The sequence below is a fragment of the Balaenoptera acutorostrata genome, chromosome X (assembly GCF_949987535.1).
Source record: "Balaenoptera acutorostrata chromosome X, mBalAcu1.1, whole genome shotgun sequence".
NCBI classification, from domain to species: domain Eukaryota; kingdom Metazoa; phylum Chordata; class Mammalia; order Artiodactyla; family Balaenopteridae; genus Balaenoptera; species Balaenoptera acutorostrata.
Window position 1 is genome coordinate 118,491,399 of NC_080085.1, and position 19,959 is coordinate 118,511,357.

At 38.7% G+C, this 19,959-nt stretch overlaps 1 protein-coding gene across 1 annotated transcript in view; it reads left to right on the forward strand.

Annotated features, from left to right (window-relative positions):
• The window catches only part of LOC130706313 (transmembrane 9 superfamily member 2-like), an 81,735-nt gene that overhangs the window by 39,885 nt on the left and 21,891 nt on the right, over positions 1-19,959 (forward strand). The window contains 6 exon segments of the mRNA XM_057537704.1: positions 9,439-9,518; positions 12,712-12,812; positions 13,833-13,922; positions 13,925-13,960; positions 14,935-15,054; positions 15,259-15,316. Coding sequence (XP_057393687.1) covers positions 9,439-9,518; positions 12,712-12,812; positions 13,833-13,922; positions 13,925-13,960; positions 14,935-15,054; positions 15,259-15,316 — 485 coding nt within the window.

A 19,959-nucleotide genomic window follows, 5' to 3' on the forward strand; every position in this document is an offset into this window, starting at 1 on the left:
CTTAAACTTATACAGTGATGTATGTCAATTAGATCTCAATTAAACTGGAAGAAAAAAATAAAATAAAAAAATTTAAGTGTAGGAGCGCTTATGTTTACAGTAAAAGCCAAGGGAAAGCACATCTAAATTGAAGTTTAGATTCATGCCAGGAGCCTGCATGGTATGGTGTTAGTGGTCTGCCTGCCTGTCAGGAAGTAACTGTGGCAGTCAAAAGAGCTGAAGTGCAAGTTCAGATGCAGCTATACCAAATGGGGGTTTGGGGGAATTGCCTTATTTGAGGTTAGGTCTCAACTCCTTGTTCTTTAAGTTTCCTTAATACTGGGAGGTATTCCAGAAGAGGAATTTTTCCTTTCCCGTTGAAACTCATTTAGGGTGCTTAGAAGGCTCCTGGCTTCCAGACGTGGTGCGGTGGAAAGAACCAGACACACCCAAGGTTTGAATCCTGGTTTTGACATTTGCTAGCTGTGTGAACTTCGGTAGGTTACACTGAGCCTGTATTTCCTGATCTGTAAAATGGGGCTAAAATAGTTACCTCATGTGACTGCTGTCAGAGGTAAGTGAACTAACATATAAAATATTTAGCACAGTGCCTAGCCCGTAGCAGACACACAATGTTTCCTATCCCTTCTCTCAGATACAGGAGCACCTGATTTACTAATGTTTTATACAAGAGTAGCTCATGTATGCAGAGTGCACTTACACAGTGAGAACACACCAAGCCACAATATTCTTTTTTTTTTCTCTTTAGTTAATTTCTTTTAACCACAATATTCTTTTTTTTTTTTTTTTGTAGAAATGTGTTTGGCTTTTTTTTAAATTAATTAATTAATTTATTTTTATTTTTGGCTGTGTTGGGTCTTCGTTTCTGTGCGAGGGCTTTCTCTAGTTGCGGCAAGCGGGGGCCACTCTTCATCGCGGTGCGCGGGCCTCTCACTATCGCGGCCTCTCTTGTTGCGGAGCACAGGCTCCAGACGCGCAGGCTCAGTAGTTGTGGCTCACGGGCCTAGTTGCTCCGCGGCATGTGGGATCTTCCCAGACCAGGGCTCGAACCCGTGTCCCCTGCATTGGCAGGCAGATTCTCAACCACTGCGCCACCAGGGAAGCCCAGACCACAATATTCTTTACCTGAACACCAGAAAGTTGCTGTTATAGTTGTGGGGAGGGCGCCAGGAAGAGTGGTGATGGATATCTCTGATGGTGCTGTTTCTTTATTTTCTGTCTTGGGTTTGGGTTGAATTTTTTTTTTTTGTTTACCCAGTGATAATCGTACACATCAACATTTCTCAAAGTGCATTCCCAAGAATACTAGTCAAATAAGTTTGGAAAATGCTACTTTCTACTGTCTCCTTTCTTAGCTTCACAAAGCACATTAGTGTTTAAAAGTCTTCTAATAAAGAAACCTTTGACTGAGTCTAACTCAACATTTTACCATCGTCTTTGACTATGGAGTACCATTCTGGAGTAACATTTATATCCCACTGCAGATTCCACTTTGTGTACCCTAGGTGTACATGGTTGTTGTGTCTTGTAGTAGCTTACAAAACTCTATTGAACTAGAAATTTTTATTTTTTATTTTTTTAAATTAGAAAAATTTTTATTGAAGTATAGTTGATTTACAATATCGTGTAAGTTTCAGGTGTACAGCACAGTGATTCAGTTATACATATATATATTCTTTTTTAGATTCTTTTCCCTTATAGGTTACTACATGATGGTGAGTATAGTTCCCTGTGCTATACAGTAGGTCCTTATCAGTTATCTATTAAAAAAAAAAAAAGAACCTCCAGAAGTTTCCTTGCCAACTCCTGGATTTTGGACTTCTAGCTTCTAGAACTGTGAGAGAATAAACTTCTGTTGTTTTAAGTAAAAAAAAAATTATAGTAGTTTAGTTATTCATGTTCATTGTAGAAAATATAGAAAAATCACAAAATGTGAATAAGAGTCATTTAGAATACCACCACGTGCTGAGAACTACCATGAACATTTTTGTGTATGTAATTAAGAGTGATAATTCAAAATCAGACAGCTGGGTGCGGGTGTTTTTCCTCTAGTTGCGGCGAGCAGGGGCTACTCTTCTTTGCAGTGTGCGGGCTTCTCACTGTGGTGGCTTCTCTTGCTGTGGAGCACAGGCTCTAGGCGCGCGGGCTTCAGTAGTTGTGGCACGCGGGCTCAGTCGTTGTGGCTCGTGGGCTGTAGAGCGCAGGCTCAGTAGTTGTGGCGCTCGGGCTTAGTTGCTCCACCGCATGTGGGATCTTCCCCGAGCAGAGCTTGAACCCGTATCCCCTGCACTGGCAAGCGGATTCTTAACCACTGTGCCACCAGGGAAACCCGTATATAGTGTTTGTATAGCATTTTTTTGATAAAGAAATATCTTACATTCTTCTTTCTTGAACTAAGTCTTTGAAATCTGGTGTGTGTTTTATACTTAGAGCTCATCTCACTTAGGACCGACCACGTTTCAAGTGCTGAATACCCATGTGTGACTAGCTGCTGCCATCTTGGCAAAGATCTAGACCTCCACATTTTCAGGGACTGTCCCCTTTGGTCTGTGCTTCTACTTGTTTTTCACCTTTTGTTGCTTCTCTTAATACAGAAAATCCCACCAGGTCCTGTGACATGCATTGATCCCAGGCACTTGGCTGGGTGAACTACAGTCTCTCACCCTCCTGCAGACTGCAGAAGCCTTCCACAAAGACAGTCTCGGGCTAGGGGAGGGGTAGGTGTGATCCTGACACAGGGATGGGGCAGGGCGGGGGGGCCTGGCTGGGGAAGCTGAACACGTCAGACGACTTACAGATGTCAGTGCCATACAGCAGCTGTGGCGCCTGAGCCACCTGGGTTGCGATCTCCATCCTCCTGCGCCGCCTCTCCCACCTTAGTGCAGCCACCTGCAAACTGCTGTTTGGACGCAGAGCTTGTGGTCATCGGCCGAGTTGTTGGCCTGAGCCCCTGGTCAGGCAGCTACTGGCCACAGAAAGGTTCAGAGGCAAATATAGCAATTTTTAGTTATAAAAGTTTTGTCTTTTTGCTTTTTAATTGAACATCTTATGCACTTTATGTTTTCAGAAAATAATACATGTTCCCAAGTGGGTACAAAGTTTGGTGTTTATATAACAATTTTGTTCAGAAGTTATTGAAGGATGGGACCATAAAGATTAACATTTGAGTGAAGACCTTTTATTCATCCATTAATATAACAAATATTTATTGAGGGCCTATTATGTGCCTAGCATGGGAATTTTTATAAAGTACCTAGTTTAACTTTATTTTTCACAATAGTCCTCTGAAGGCAGGTACTATTTTAAATCTCCATTTTATAGACTATAGAACTGAGACTCATAGAGATAAAGTTACTTGCCCAAGGTCACAAATGTAAAGGATTATAAGTTTAGATTAGCTTGACTACAGAATCCAGGCTTCTAACACAGTCTCTTTAATACATCATGTGAGTTTAGAATGGGAAGGAGTTATGGTGGGTGAATTGACCAAGAAGGCATTCTAAGAGAGAGGCCTTTAGCTAGTCCTTGAAGGATGCTGAGGATAATTTGGATAGAAGGGGTAGAGGTGTGCAAGGCATTCTGGGAAAGCCTATAAACTGAGTTAAAAGACCTGGCGTTTAGGAATCTGGAGAGGAGCTAGAGGAAGGGCTTTTCAGGTAAGAATGTACATGGTGTATGTGGGGAACAGTGAATAGACGTGTCTGATTGAAACAAAACTTTTTTCATTTGTTTATTCATTCAGCAACAGGCAGTAAATGCACTCCACGTGCCAGGTGTTAAGCCCTGGGGTATATAAAGGCCAAAAAGATTCAGTCTAGTACCCCAGACTTTAATTGTTTATATAGTATTGGTAGAAAGGTTAGAAAGATAGGTTTGGGCCAGATTTTGAATGGCTAAGGTATTTCTATTCACAATATTTTACTTTAGAAACTTACTGTTTTTATACCACCAACCAAAGGTTTTTTGGTTTCACTCTAATCACATTAATTTTAGCTATGTATCTACATATGTGAGTTATATAAGCTTTAGTTGTGGGCTAGCTTGGGACCCTAGCCACATATATAGTTGTTTTTTTTTTTTTTTTTGCAAGATACATTCCTGATTTTCAGGCACCATGGACCAATAACTGAATTGAGAATCAGAGAATTTTGGTGCTGGTTTGCTTCAAACTCATACTGTGACCTTGAGCAAGTTCATTTTCCTTTCTGGACTTCAGTTTCTGCATAGTAAAGTGAGGGAATGGAGCTGGATCAGGAGTTCTCAACCCTATCAGATCGATGTCCTCTTTGAATAACAAATGTTTTATCATTCTCCCTTACTATTGTAAAATTATATTAATAGATACTAGATAATTAAACCTGTCTTACACATAGTTTCAATAGGCATCAATATAGCACCCTAACTATAATATAAAGGAGAAATAAAGATAAATTAGTTTTAAATAAAATAATGTATGTTTCAGTATATATTTCAGTCATTGTCAGATGCATGCACCTATGTGTATAATCATTGTAAACATGACATCTACGAATGCATATGGCTATGAGAATATTGTACATTGATGGCTCAAATACCACATCTTTCTAAAGGATACCATGATTTTCTCAAATGTTGATCAATTTTGGTAAAGTTTCAAGCCAAACATAGTACCATTTTCCCTCAATTTACATGGTAGTTGCATTGCTGGGGGAAAAAATCAATGTATATTAAAACTATGTAAAAATACTTTATCTGTAAAATGAAGTTAGAATCTAGGCGCAGATAATCATAAGCAGTTTTTCACTCACATGAATGTTGGATGGGGCTTTTGGAAGTTCTTCTCAATTCTTTGTGCGGGTCTCCTTGTGCCAAGCAGGACGTCTGGCCTTCTATTCAATACCATGCTGCTAAATTCCAGTAGCATCCCCACACCTTTTCATTATGCCCCCTAGAGGGTGCTGCTTCCCCTGTTGAAAACAGCTAGACCAAAAGAAGCTGTAGTTACCTGCCAGCTTGATTCTTTGATTCCCTGCCTGTATTTTTACCGAGTGAAACCCATCATGTGCTGTGTCCTGAATCAAGAATTCTCGTCTATATTTCTACATTTGCTTCTTGTGACTTCATTATAAATAGCATTAAAGACCTGCTTACCTTGTATGCATTTATGACAATTGCTATGTCTTATAAAAGATTTTGAAACTCTGGGATGTAAAGATGCAGAATAATTCATTAATTTTAAATGGATTTAAAAAATGGGTTCCACCATTTAGTTATCTTTTTGCATTTGTCATTTTGTCTCAAATGTACCTTAGGATTTTAAAACGATTTATTTTCTTATGCAGGAGTAGTATGTGTTGTGGACTGTTATTTCCAGCAGATGGCAATGTTTGGTGCAAAAACTGCTTGATTTAACAACTGCAGATTTTCTAGGCTCTCTTTGTATTTAAAAGCCAAACTTCATAGTGCATATTTGAAAGTTTCTCTCCTTTTTTTTACATTTTGTTTTTTCTTCCAGTTTTACTGAGATACAATAGATATACAGCACTGTATGAGTTTAAGGTGTACAACATAATGATGTGACTTATGTCACGAAATGATGACCACAATAAATTTAGTGAGCACCCATCATCTCATATAGATACAAAATTAAAGAAATAGAAAAACAATGTCTTTTCCTTGTGATGAGAACTCTTAGGATTTACTCTGTTTAACAGCTTTCATATATAACATACAGCAGTGTCAATTGTATTTATCATGTTGTACATTACATCCCTAGTACTTATTTATCTTATAACTGGAAGTTTGTACCTTTTGACTGCCTTCACATAGTTCTCCCTCTCCCCATTCTCCGCCTCTGGTAACCACAAATCTGATCTCTTTTTCTATGGGTTTATTTGTTTGTTTTTGAAGTATAATTGATCTACAACACTATGTTAGTTCCTGTTACACAACATAGTGATCCAATATTTCTATCCATTTTAAAATGATCACCATGATAAGTCTAGTTACCATCTGTCACCATACAAAGGTATTACATAATCATTGACTATGTTACTCACCCTGTACATTTCATACTCGTGATTCATTTATTTTGCAACTGGAAGTTTGTGCCTCTTAATTTCCCTCACTTATTTCACTCCTTTTTATTTATTTTATTTTTTGGCTGCATTGGGTCTTTGTTGCTGTGCGTGGGCTTTCTCTAGTTGTGGCAAGCGGGGGCTACTCTTTATTGTGGTGCGTGGGCTTCTCATTGCAGTGGCTTCTCTTGTTGCGGAGCACGGGCTCTAGGTGCGTGGGCTTCAGTAGTTGTGGCACGCGGGCTCAGTAGTTGTGGTGCATGGGCTCAGCTGCTCCACGGCATGTGGGATCTTCCCGGACCAGGGCTCAAACCCATGTCCCCTGCATTGGCAGGTGGATTCTTTTTAATTTTTAAATTTTATTAAACACATATATATATTTTAAATTTATTTATTTTATTTATTTATTTTTTGGCTGTGTTGGGTCTTCGTTGCTCTGCGTGGGCTTTCTCTAGTTGCAGTGAGCAGGGGCTACTCTTCGTTGCGGTGCACGGGCTTCTCATTGCGGTGGCTTCTCTTGTTGTGGAGCACGGGCTCTAGGCGCGTGAGCTTCATTAGTTGTGGCACATGGGCTCAGTAGTTGTGGCTTGTGGGCTCTAGAGCACAGGCTCAGTAGTTGTGGTGCACGGGCTTAGTTGCTCCATGGCATGTGGGATCTTCCCGGACCAGGACTCGAACCTGTGTCCCCTGCATTGGCAGGCGGATTTTTAACCACTGTGCCACCAGGGAAGCCCCTTAACTCCTTTTTAAAAGGCTTGATATGAGATTACTTGCTTAAGGTGATTGACAGTCTGGTGAAGAGATGCATGCAATTCAAATTTTGAAAGATTAAGTCACATTTTAGTATAGGAACAATATTTTAATAAAATGGCTAAGATGAATCCTTTCATACAATGAATATTTATCCCTGGATTTGTCAGTTCTGTAAATTCAGATTTTCTTATAGGTTTTAAAAAAATAGTTTATTTCAAAACAATTTCATACTACAGAAAAATTGCTAGAATAACACAAAGAACTCCCGTAGTTCCGTTAACCAGACATCCAAATTGTTAACATTTTACTTCATTTGCTCCATTGTTCACTCTTCTTTGTGTGTGTCCATTATCATTAGTCTTTCTGTGAATCTTTTGAGAGCTAGATGTTGTCTCATTACCCCTATATCCTCCAGAGTATCTTTCCCTAAAACAAGGTCACCCTCCTATATAACTAGCATACAACCGTGCAAACCGGGAATCAATATTGGCATTACATTACCATCTGATTCACATTCATCCATTCAGATTTCACCAGCTGGCCAACAATGTCACTTTTCTCCTTTCTGATTCACTATCCTATCCAGGATTACATGTTATGTTTAGTTTTTGATCTCCTCCAATCTGGGCCAGTTCTTTAGTCTTTCCATGTGTTTCATATTCTTGAAATTTTTTTAAAAATTTATTTATTTTTTATTTATTTATTTTTGGCTGCATTGGATCTTCATTGCTGTGTGCGGGCTTTCTCTAGTTGTGGCGAGAGGGGGCTACTCATTGTTGCGGTGTGCGGGCTTCTCATTGTGGTGGCTTCTCTTGTTGCGGAGCACGGGCTCTAGGTGCACAGGCTTCAGTAGTTGTGGCATGCGGGCTCAGTAGTTGTGGCTCGAGGGCTCTAGAGCGTAGGCTCAGTAGTTGTTGTGCATGGGCTTAGTTGCTCCACGGCATGTGGGATCTTCCCGGACCAGGGCTCGAACTTGTGTCCCCTGCATTGGCAGGCAGATTCTTAACCACTGCGCCACCAGGGAAGTCCCTCTTGAAATTTTTGAAGAGTACCGACCTTACAATCTGTAGGATGACCATCAACCTGGGTCTGTCTGATGGTTCTTCGTGTCCAGGCTCAGGCCATGGATTCTCGACAGGAAGACCACAAAAGTGATAGCTCACATCAGTAGACACATAACGTCAACCTGACCTTTCATGGATAATGTTAACCATGATCACCAGGTCATCAGGTGTCAACTAAAATCCATTGTTGAATTAAAACTCATTTCAATTAAAACCCATCATTTCAGTTTTTTTTAAAGCAGTGTATATTGGCTTGCTTCATACCCACCCCCAAACTTCAGAAAAAAACACTTAAAGATACCTAATTTTAAATAATAAGTCATTTCAAACATAACTTGGTCAACCTGTACCAGTGTTTTCCTTTTGCTAAGAGCATGCCATTAATTTAAGGGGTAATAATACTGCATTAATGGTTTAAATGTTTACTGGGGATTATCATTTAAGATCATTTATTGGGGATATTTTATAAGAAAGCTATTGAAAGGTTGAGTTTGATTGCACACCAGCAGAAACAGCTGGTGATTATATTTTCTTGTGTTTTATTCTGTACTGAGCACTACAGTATTAAAAAAACTTTTATAAATTCGTTGTTAAAATATTTCAAAATACTTAACATACAAAAATGTAAAATATTAAAATATTCTATAAGAAATAATGACTGAAATTGAATACTGTTTTCTAATTAAACAAAATACCCTAATAATAAACCTATTTGCAGGAGGTGGATTTTGTGTGTTGCAGTGACAACTAAAAGTTGTCTTTTAGTTCAAATGTTGAGTTCAGTTTAAATAATAATATTGATAATACTTGTATGTGGTGAAGACTGCAAACCATATAGAAAATGTATAAGTAAAATTCTCCCTTCCTTTACTACCCTCCCCCCAATTTCTAGTCTCTTGCTCCAAAAGTATAACCATTATTTTTTCTTCCAGAAAAATGTCTGCATCTACAAAATATGTATATAATTTGGGGGGGGAATAGAATCTTGCTGTACATAACTTGTCTTACTATATACTTTTCACCTTTCTTTTTTCGCTTGATGCTATTTCATAGACATAGTGTCACCTATAGATGCACATCATTCTTTTTAATGGTTACATAGTATTTCTTAGCATGGATTACCACAGTTTATTTATTCCCATTCTGATGGGAATTTTTGGTTTTTTCTAGGTTTTTAAATTTACAAACAAAACTACAGTGACATTACATATACCTTTGTAAGCATGGTATGAAGTTGCAATTAAGATGAAAATGTGGTCTGGACAAAAGGAAATGAAGTATGGGGTGGACTTAGGGTTACAGAAAAATAGTAGCAAAATGGTACTATTTCTGGTGAACAGCAGTAAGCTAAAATTATTTTTTTCCTAGTCCCTTTCTGAAATGAGGTAGAATATCAGTAAATAAAAAAATGATAAAAATATCAGGCTAGATTGCATGATTCCATGAAGTTAGCAGTAAAGAAATAGAGACAGTACAGGCAGAATAACTTTCTGTCTGTTTTAGGATTATAACCAGTAAAAAGTCAGTTAAAGTTTGGTCATGTGATTTTGTATTTTTGTTTTTAGGAAAACAAACATATCAAGTGGGGTTCTAGATGGGATTATATTTTGGAGTGCATGTCTCATACCAGCATTCAGTGGTTTAGGTAAGCACTTTATGAAATAAAGAATAAGTAGCTTCATGGTAGGAAATGTATACAAACACACACACACACATACATACATATATGTATTTTAAAAATTATTTTGTCACCAGAGATGATCTTTTTTTCTTTTAGTTTTATTGAGATATAATTGACATATAGTACTGTATACGTTTAAAGTATGCAGCATAGTGATTTGACTTACATTGATGACCACAATAAGTTTAGTGAACATCTATCATCTCCTATAGATACAAAATTAAAGAAATACAAAAAGATTTTTTCCTCGTGATGAAAACTCTTAGGATTTACTGTTTAACAACTTTCATATGTAGCGTACAGCAGTGTTAATTATATTAACCATGTTGTACATTATACCCCTAGTACTTCATCTTATAACTGCAAGTTTGTACCTTTTGACCACCTTCATCCAGTTCCCCCTCCCCCCACCCCCATCCGAGATGATCTTGAGTGACATTTTTCCTTCTCTGTGGCTAATTTCCCTTCTCCTTCCTCTCCCCCACCTCTCCACATATGCAAAGAGAAAGAAAAAAGGAAAATCTGTATTAAATATACTAAAGTGTATGCTGAAGGGAAGGAGAAGGCTGAGATGTCCTAGAGATAAGATGTCTGCGTGTAAAGAGTAGTCCATGCTGGGAAGTAGGCAGGATAGGACTGTGGCAGTGGACACTGTGCAAAAGATGGAATGAAAACAGGATAGACGCTTTCATTTGTGGGGTCAAAGTCTGAGCAAACTAGAGTGTAAGAAAAAGCAGTAACCACCTGGGGTGGAGGAAAGTCAGGATGTCATGAAAGACTGGGAAGAGAGCAGAGAAAGGTGAAAAGATTAAGTATGAGAAACCAAAAACATTGCAAGTGGTCAAGGCAGGTCATATAGACGAGAGGACTGTGTTGAGATAATGTCTGTGAGTGAAGGTGGATTCATTCTCCACGTATTCTTTTTCATCCCTATTAGGGTGCCAAGCACTAGGAGAGGTTCTCAGACGTGGCGGTGCATAAGGCCAACAGGCTTCTGCTCGCAGGAAACTTATATTCTAGTGGATTCAGAGTGAAGGGACTTGATTCCTCAGGAATCTTCAACAGGACAGACCACAGAGTTAGGAGTCCTTCAGGACTGTGGAAGGAGTAGTTTCAACATGAAATCGAAGGATGGACCAACTGAGAATGTGATGATTGGGGCTGTCATAAAGCGTTGACAACGAGAGTAGGATCTTCAGTTAGTAACTTAGGAGACTGATCAGAGAAGCCGACGAGAAATAGATGAACCTGTGTATGTAGTATTTTTTTCCCGTTTTCCTCATATCCTGTAATAAACCAGTTTTGAATGGAAGAAGACTATAAAGGTAAAGATGAAAGTAAGGAAAGGTGTGATTCTATGAGTATGGTCTTCTGAGGTGATGATTTTCCTTATATGCCATTGCCTTTATTTTTTAAAAAATTTATTTTATTGAAGTATAGTTGATTTACAGTGCTATTGCCTTTAAAGTGAGAATAGCACCCCCTTCTCCTCCTCCTATTTCTATCCTTATTCTTCCTTCTCCTCTACCTCCTTCTCCTCCTCATTATTATTATCATATTGTAGCTTTTCTAGAAAATCTTCTGTTTGGGCAATAGTCCAGGTCCCATTTTGTCACACCACCCAGAACTCTCTTCAGATAAAATTTATTTACTTATTATTTTTTTAAAGATTTACTTATCATTTATTTTATTTATTATTGGCTGCATAGTGTCTTGGTTGTGGCACGTGGGATCTTCATTGAGACATGCGGGATCTTTTGTTGTGGTCTTCTGTCTATTTGCGGCATGCGGGTTTTCTCTTCTTTAGTTGTGGTGCATGGGCTCCAGAGTGCGTAGGCTCTGTAGTTTGCGGCACACAGGCTCTCTAGTTGAGGCGCGCGAGCTCAGTAGTTGTGGTGCGAGGGCTTAGTTGCTCCACGACATGTGGGATCTTAGTTCCCTGACCAGGGATGGAACCCACATCCCCTGCATTGTAAGGCGGATTCTTTACCGCTGGGCCACCAGGGAAGTCCCTGGATAAAATTTATTTAAATGCTTTCTTTAAAGGGGTTGTGAAAGGGAAGGGCGTCCAGATAGATTGTGGAGCTAATCTCTAGTAGTATTAATATTTATAATGTAACAATAAATGTACTTTAGTTTCTGTCTCAAGCTAATTTACTTATGACATTTAACAGACATTTTAGACATTATCTTAGTGGCAGTTTTCTAAAACAGTGCTGGCCTTTTCATAGATTCTGGTGAAACTTTTTTGATGTGTCTGGATTTGTCTGGGTGGTGGGATGGCAGAAGGTCTTGATTTTGATTTGGGCATAGATTTTAAGGTTCAGTTTTGGAAACAGTATGTAAGAGCTGGTAGGTAAGTGGTCCATGGGGTCTTTACCCCGAAGCTTGATAAAGACTTGATAGAGTTAAAAGCCTTGGTCCATCAGCTAAGAAGTCAGTCAGTCAGTCATCAATTCAACATTGATTCCTGAACTTCCATGCTCAGTTTCATGTTCTGGAACTATGTCTGTGTTCCTGATCTTATTCATTTCCCCTTGTTTCTTTTTGGGAATGTACTCTTACAAAGTTCTAAAATAACCTTAAGAATAGTGTTGCTTCTATTGATTTATTTGTAATGCACTTTTGTGATAGAGCTTTTTTTTAAAAAATTTTTTATTATTTGTTTTTGGCTGCGTTGGGGCTTCGTTGCTGTTCGCGGGCTTTCTCTAGTTGCGGCGAGTGGGGGCTACTCTTTGTTGTGGTGCACAGGCTTCTCATTGCGGTGGCTTCTCTTGTTGCGGAGCACGGTCTCTGGGCATGCAGGCTTCAGTAGTTGTGGCTCACAAGCTCTAGAGCACAGGCTCAGTAGTTGTGGTGCATGGGCTTAGTTGCTCCATGGCATGTGGGAATCTTCCCGGACCAGGGCTCGAACCCATGTCTCCTGCATTGGCAGGCGGATTTTAAACCACTGCGCCACCAGGGAAGCCCCTTGTGATAGAGCTTTAAGTTCATTTAATATATTGATGTATTCAGCCTTTGATCCACATTTAACCTTAGAAAACTGATCGACATAATGATAATTTGAATGTCTTTCTTTTACGTGTGCACACATTTTCTTTTTAGTATTCAAATAAGAAACTTGGGACTTCTATTTTTCCTTCTTTATGTTTTGTAGTATTATGAATTCCATTGTTATTGCTGTCTTCTTATCTGGAATGGTGGCTATGATCATATTAAGGACTCTCCATAAAGATACTATCAGATATAATCAGATGAGTTTTCCCGTAAGTAAAAATGCACATATTTGATTCAGCAAATATTTTGAGTGCCTGCTTTGCCCAGTTCTCAATGTTATATTTCTACTTAGAGTATAACACCTTGAATACAATGCATTTTGATGTCTAGTAATTTTGCATATTATGCTGAATCAAAGTACAGAGTGTTGTGTTGATTCTTAAAAAGTACAGGTAAGTTTATTGGAGAGTTATTTGCTATCAACTCTTTGGTTATATTCCTTTTCATGTTTCTGACCTTTCAAAATATCATTATTTAAGATTTTCATTAATTTGCAGCATGAGATAAATGTATGAAACACTGCAAAATACTACAATTTAGGGTAAATTTAGTTTTATCAATTTATACTGTTTTGACTCTTGTAATCATTTGTGTATTGATGAACTTTTAATTTCTATAGAATTGGTTGAATCTTTTTTTTTAAATTAATTAATTTATTTTTGGCTGCGTTGATCTTTGTTGCTGCGCGTGGGCTTCCTCTAGTTGTGGTGAGCGGGGGCTACTCTTTGTTGCGGTGCGCGGGCTTCTCATTACGGTGGCTTCTCTTGTTGTGAAGCATGGGCTCCAGGTGCGCAGGCTTCAGTAGTTGTGGCACACGGGCTTAGTTGCTCCGCGGCATGTGGGATCTTCCCGGACCAGGGCTCGAACCCGTGTCCCCTGCATTGACAGGCGGATTCTTAACCACTGCGCCACCAGGAAGTCCCTTGGTTGAATCTTTTATGTATGTTAAATCGTGTTGCTTTCTTCATGAAAATCAAGCCAGTTGTGTCCTTTATATAATTAACACACTCCCTCCAATGCAAAACTTAAAGTAAGGGAATAGCTCATTTGTATGGCAGGGTCACATACCTGCCAGAGACCTACTCTATCCAAAATGAGCCATTGGTTTCCAGCTAGTCTGTCTCTAGAGGAAAATTCATTTTTCTCTAACTTTCAGAGCTCTTGTAACTTTCTGTCCTAGTAACTCCCGTGTTTATTAAAGACTTTCTCATATGCAAGAAGATGGCCAGAAGGAGTTTGGTTGGAAGCTGGTTCATGGGGATGTATTCAGACCTCCAAGGAGTGGAATGTTGCTGTCAGTTTTCCTGGGTCAAGAACACAAGTTTTGATTATGACATTTATTACTTTATGTGAGTAATCTCAGGTCAATATGTGTCTTCTTCAACATTCTTAGTGAGCTGGTAACATATGTTAAACTTTGATTCATGTGTACAAAAGAACTTTGAAAATTCTACCCTAAAGTTTAAGGAAATGTGTGTTTTATAGTACTTACATTTCTTTCTTCTCAAATTAAGGATATGAGTCTGAATATGTTCCTATATCAAGGAACTTTCATAGCATCTTCAGTTTTGAATAATTTATTGTAATGTCCAATACACTTGTTCCTTGCTTTGCAAGGTAGGTGCGTTCTTGAAAATCAGTATGTGGGTAGAATCATATTTTAAGTGAACTCAGGGAGTTATAATTCAAAGACTAGCATTTTGAAATGCTATGGCAAGCCTGAGTGCTGGTCTTTAAATGTATAAGCGCAATGGCATCGTTAGTAGGCTTACAGTGGCTGATGAACTCTGGCTGCCTTCATTTATCAACTAAAAATGGAGTTTGTCAGTTTTTGATAACCAGAGTGCTGATTTTCACAAACAAAGCTGCTGTAAATAAATGGCTTATTAGCTGTTTCAGATGTCAGTGATAATTTCAAAATTTAGCTCTTAAGGTTATATTTTCCTGAGACCAAGTCTCACTGTGATTTTTTCCCCCTTACCTTGAATAAAAGGAAACAGAAGGAAATTTTTGTGGGAAAAATGATTTGCTGTTTATGCAGTGACTACTGGAGTAGGGAAGGGGAAGATCTTTTGTTTAATTTTGATTTAAACAGTGAGATTAAAGGCTAAATTGAAAACATATCATTTGCCTTGTATGGAAGATCAGACTTTTGCATTAAGAAAAAATTGTCAAAAAAATTAGCTAAGAGAATAACATCAAAGAATTTCCTTGTATGCTGTTTCATAAAAATATCTTCATAAGGTTGTCTTTATTATAAAGTCCTATGTGCTTTTGAGGCCATTACTGTCACTGGTTTGATATTTCTCTTTTGTGCCTTTAGTTCTGGCCTGTCTTGGTTTCCTTTCCCCTGCCAATCGAGGTGCTTTAATGACCAGTGCTATTCTGTTATGGGTCCTTCTGGGAACCTCTGCTGGATACGTATCTGCTAAGATGTATATGAGTAAGCATTGCAACTGTTATTATTCCAGTAAGTTGGTGTGTTAAATGTAGAAATTAAAAAGCTGTAAAATTCAAAATTCAAAAATTGCATGGGGAATTTTAGCTGACCTAGCAAAATGTAGTTGTGTGTTAGTTACTATAAAGTATTTGTAAAGTGGACTAAATCCAGTTGCTCCAGTAACTCTTCTGTCCTTTACTTCCTCAGCATTTAGAGGTATTAAGTGGAAGACAAATTTTTTGCTGACGGCACTACTGTGTCCTGGGTTAATATCTCACGTTCTCTTTTCTCTATGCCATTATACTCTTTCTTATACTTTTTTTTAAAAATAAATTTATTTATTTATTTATTTATTTATTTTTGGCTGAGTTGGGTCTTTGTTGCTGCGCACGGGCTTTCTCTAGTTGCGGTGAGTGGGAGCTACTCTTTGTTGCGGTGCATGGGCTTCTCATTGCAGTGGCTTCTCTTGTTGCGGAGCGTGGGCTCTATGCGTGTGGGCTTCAGTAGTTGTGGCACGCGGGCTTCAGTAGTTGTGGCTCGCGGGCTCTAGAGCGCAGGCTCAGTACTTGTGGTGCACAGGCTTAGTTGCTCAACGGCATGTGGGATCTTCCTGGACCAGGGCTCGAACCCGTGTCCCCTCCATTGGCAGGCAGATTCTTAACCACTGTGCCACCAGGAAAGCCCCTTTCTTATACTTTATCTTGGAAAAATCATTTTACACGATAATGAAGAGTAGAAAGGAGTTGAGTGACCACTGTGTTTTCTATGGCTGCAGCATTCTTTTTCTGGTGTATCTGCGTTCTTTTCATCTTTTTGTACATCTTAACCCCTAGTACAAAGAGATGGCGATGGTGCTGTGGTATTCCATTTTCAAAAATTAATTAATTAATTTTTGGCTGCGTTGGGTCTTAGTTGCTGCGTGCGGGCTTTCTCTAGTTGCTGCGAGAGGGGGCTACTCTTTGTTGCGGTGCGCAGGCTTCTCATTGTCGTGACTTCTCTTGTTGTGGAGCATGGGCTCTAGGCATGCAGGCTTCAGTAGTCATGGCACGTGGGCTCAGTAGTTGTGGCTGGCGGGCTCTAGAGCTCAGGCTCAGTAGTTGTGGCGCATGGGCTTAGTTGCTCCGTGGCATGTGTGATCTTCCCAGACCAGGGATCGAACCCGTGTCCCCTGCATTGGCAGGCGGATTCTTAACCACTGTGCCACCAGGGAAGCCCCTTTCTTATACTTTATCTTAGAAAAATCATTGTACATGATAATGAAGAGTAGAAAGGAATTGAATGACCACTGTGTTTTCTATGGCTGCAGCATTCTTTTTCTGGTGTATCTGCGTTCTTTTCATCTTTTTGTACATCTTAACCCCTAGTACAAAGAGATGGCGATGGTGCTGTGGTATTCCATTTTGATCTTTGTTTTTGAAGCAGGTTTCATAAATGCTCATCTCAGTTATGCATCTTGCCTTATATATCACGTTAGAGTGACAATTTATACACCACATTGTGTTATTCTCCTCGTCCTTGCCTTCAGTGATTATTTCTTCATGTCTCACCTAGTTACTGCAGTGTCATTAGTGACTACAGTCCCCAGGCACAGTCATGGTCAGAGTGGGAGTCGGGGTGGTGCTGCACAGTGGCCATAATGGGAGTTCATCCAGTCCCCTAATTATAGAGATGTGGAATCAACGTGTTCAAGGTCACACAAGAAGTCAGTCATGAAGCCCAGGCTGTATATAACCAAACGCACCCCTTACATCCCGTCCAGTGCTCTTCCCATAATACCTCACTGATAAGGTGCTGACTTGCTTAAGGTTTTATCTTCAAATTCTTTAATACGTTTTGTCTTAGTCAGCTTGGGCTGCCATAACAAAATACCATAGACTGAGTGGCTTAAACAACAGACATTTATTTTCTCACGGTTCTGGAGACTGGGAAGCCCAAGATCAGGGCATCAACAGGGTTGGGTCCTGGTAAGCGCTCTCTTCCTGGTTGCTGCTAGCTGCCTTCTTGCTGTGTCCTCACATGGCAAAGGAAAAGAGAGAGAGAGAGCGAACTCTTTGGTGTCTCTCCTTATAAGGGCACTGATGCCATCATGAAGACCGCACCCTCATGACCTCATCTAAACCTTATCCCTCCCTAAAGGCCCCATTTCCAAATACCGTCACATTAGGGATTAGGGTTTCAACATATGAATTTTGGGGGACACAATTCAGTCCCTAACAAGTTTCATTAAAGAAAATTCTTTCCTTGATATGTTCTGAAGGACAAGTTTTTTTTTTTTAAGGAAAAAGTAGTGGATTATATCTTAACTGTTATGTGGTACTTTAATTTTCTTTTGTTGTAAAATTCCCATGTCCTTGATGCTAGAGTGTGTCACAATAGTGGAAGTCCTATAATGAAACTTATACATAGTAAATTCAGTTATATTATGTACTAATTAGTGACAAAATGAGAGCAAATGCTCTGTGACTGAGTATAATGCCATAAACAATTCAATGCAGTGATAGATGATATATTCAGTAGACTCATAATCTTTTATCTACATGTGGCTTGTTTTCTCCTAAACTCCAGGGGAAAAGGTAATATCATTGAAAAGATTGAACATTATAAGTTTGCACATCAAATACATGTACCGCAGTTTTTGACTTATTTAAAATAAGGACAATGCACTCCCCTCCCCCTTACCACCTTGAATAGAGCCATCTGCTTTTGCTATAACTCTTTTCAAGGGAACTAGAATGGGTGGTCTTTCCTGAGGTGAATGCTTTAATATATTTATGTAAGAAAGCAATGTCCTTGACAATATTTCAGATATTTGTTGCTTCAAGTTCAAGACTCAGATGAATCTGAAATTGAATAACTTTGGCAACAAAGTGCCATTGTGCTAAAGTCATTATACTGGATTGTCATGCAAGGGATATTGCAAGCAAGAACTAGTCAATAAACCATGTACTATTCTCTTCATTATTTACTCATTCAACATATTTATTGTGTTTTTTAAAAATTTTGTCTTGTTTTTGACTATATTTAATGCATTATGCTAGGCACTGTAGAGGAAATAAATGTAAATCTCCACTGAAACTGCCTTCGTGGCTTCAGATGAATAATAATGGCCCATTTTTCATCAGACAGATGTTCCATCTTATTGTAAAAAGAAGTTACGTCATTGAAATAGAAAATGTAAAAGAATTAGAATATGCTGTGTCACTAAGCTTGATTAGCTAAATTGAACAATTAACGTCTGAAAAGCATTAGCATTTGCAATGCACTATGAGCTGTTTTTATCATGTTTTCTATGGGATCAATTTTGAAGAATGTTTTACACAGAAAAATTTAAAAATTAAAGTAGGAATCCATAATAACATGGCTCAGTGTTACATGGGCTATGAAATGATGCAGTGGCAAACCACTTTTGTGAAAATAAAAATTTTTTTTAATTTGAAAAGCAACTGTTAACAGTGGTTGTCTCCTGGGTGGCTGGGGGACAAGAGTGAGAAGGAGACTATTTATTTCATACTTATTTTTCACTGTTTCTCTGTTTCTTTTTACTTTTCACATTGTGTACCATATGCATGCATTGCCTATTTTTAAATAATTTCATTATAAACAACAATAACAACAACTCATAACCATATTTTGAAGTGGAGAGGTAGCATTAGAGGCTACCGGCATAGGCTTTAGAGTCAGACACACACACACACACGCACCCTATGCTCTATACACATAGGGGTCCATTTCCCAATTCTGCCCCTTTCTAATTAATGAGGCCTTGAGTAGGTTGTGAATAATGCTGCAATGAACATGGGAGTGCAGCTATCCCTTTGAGATCCTGTTTTCATTTCCTTTATATATATACCCAGAAGTGGGATGGCTGGATCATATGGTAATTGTATTTAAAAAATTTTGGGGAACCTCCATACTGTTTTCCTTGGTGCCTGTACCAATTTAGATTCCCACCAAGGGTGCACGAGGGTTCCTTTTTCTCCACATCCTCGCCAACACTTCTTATCTCTTGTCTTTTTGATGATAGCCATTCTGACAGGTGTGAGGTGATATCTCACTGTGGTTTTGATTTGCATTTCCCTGATGATTAGTGATGTTGAGCATCTTTTCATGTGTCTGTTGGCCATCTGTATGTCTTCTTTGGAAAAGTGTGTATTCAGGTCCTCTGCCCATTTGTCAGTCAGATTGTTTTTTTGCTATTGAGTTGTGTGAGTTCTTTATATACTTTGGATATTAACTCCTTATCACATATATGATTTGCAAATATTTTCTCACATTCTGTAAGTTGTCTTTCCATTTTATTGATTGTTTCTTTTGCTGTGCAGAAGGTTTTTAGTTAGATGTAGTTCTGCTTCTTAAGTTTTGCTTTTGTTGCTTGTGCTTTTGGTGTCATATCCAAAAAATTGTTGTGAAGACCAATGTCAAGGAGTTTTGACCCTATGTTTTCTTCTAGGAGTTTATGGTTTCAGGTCTTATGTTTAAGTCTTTAATCCATTTTGAGTTAATTTTTGTGAGTGGTATAAGATAGGGATCCAATTTTATTCTTCTGAATGTGGTTATTCAGTTTCTCAACATCACTTATCGATTTCTTGGCTCCCTTGTCAAATACTAGTTGACAATATATGCAGGGATTTATTTCTGGGCTCTTGATCCTGTTCTATTAGTCTGTGTGTCTATTTTTATATTAGTACCATACTATTTTGATTACCATAGCTTTGTAGTATAGTTTGAAATCAGGAAATGTGATGCCTCCAGTTTTATTCTTCTCTCTCAAGATTGCTTTGGCTATTCGGGGTCTTTTGTAGTTCCATAGAAATTTTACGGTTGCTCTTTCTATCTCTGTGAAAAATGCCATTGGAATTTTTCAGCTGCTAATCTACTAATCTAATTTCTGTCCTTATGGACTTGCCT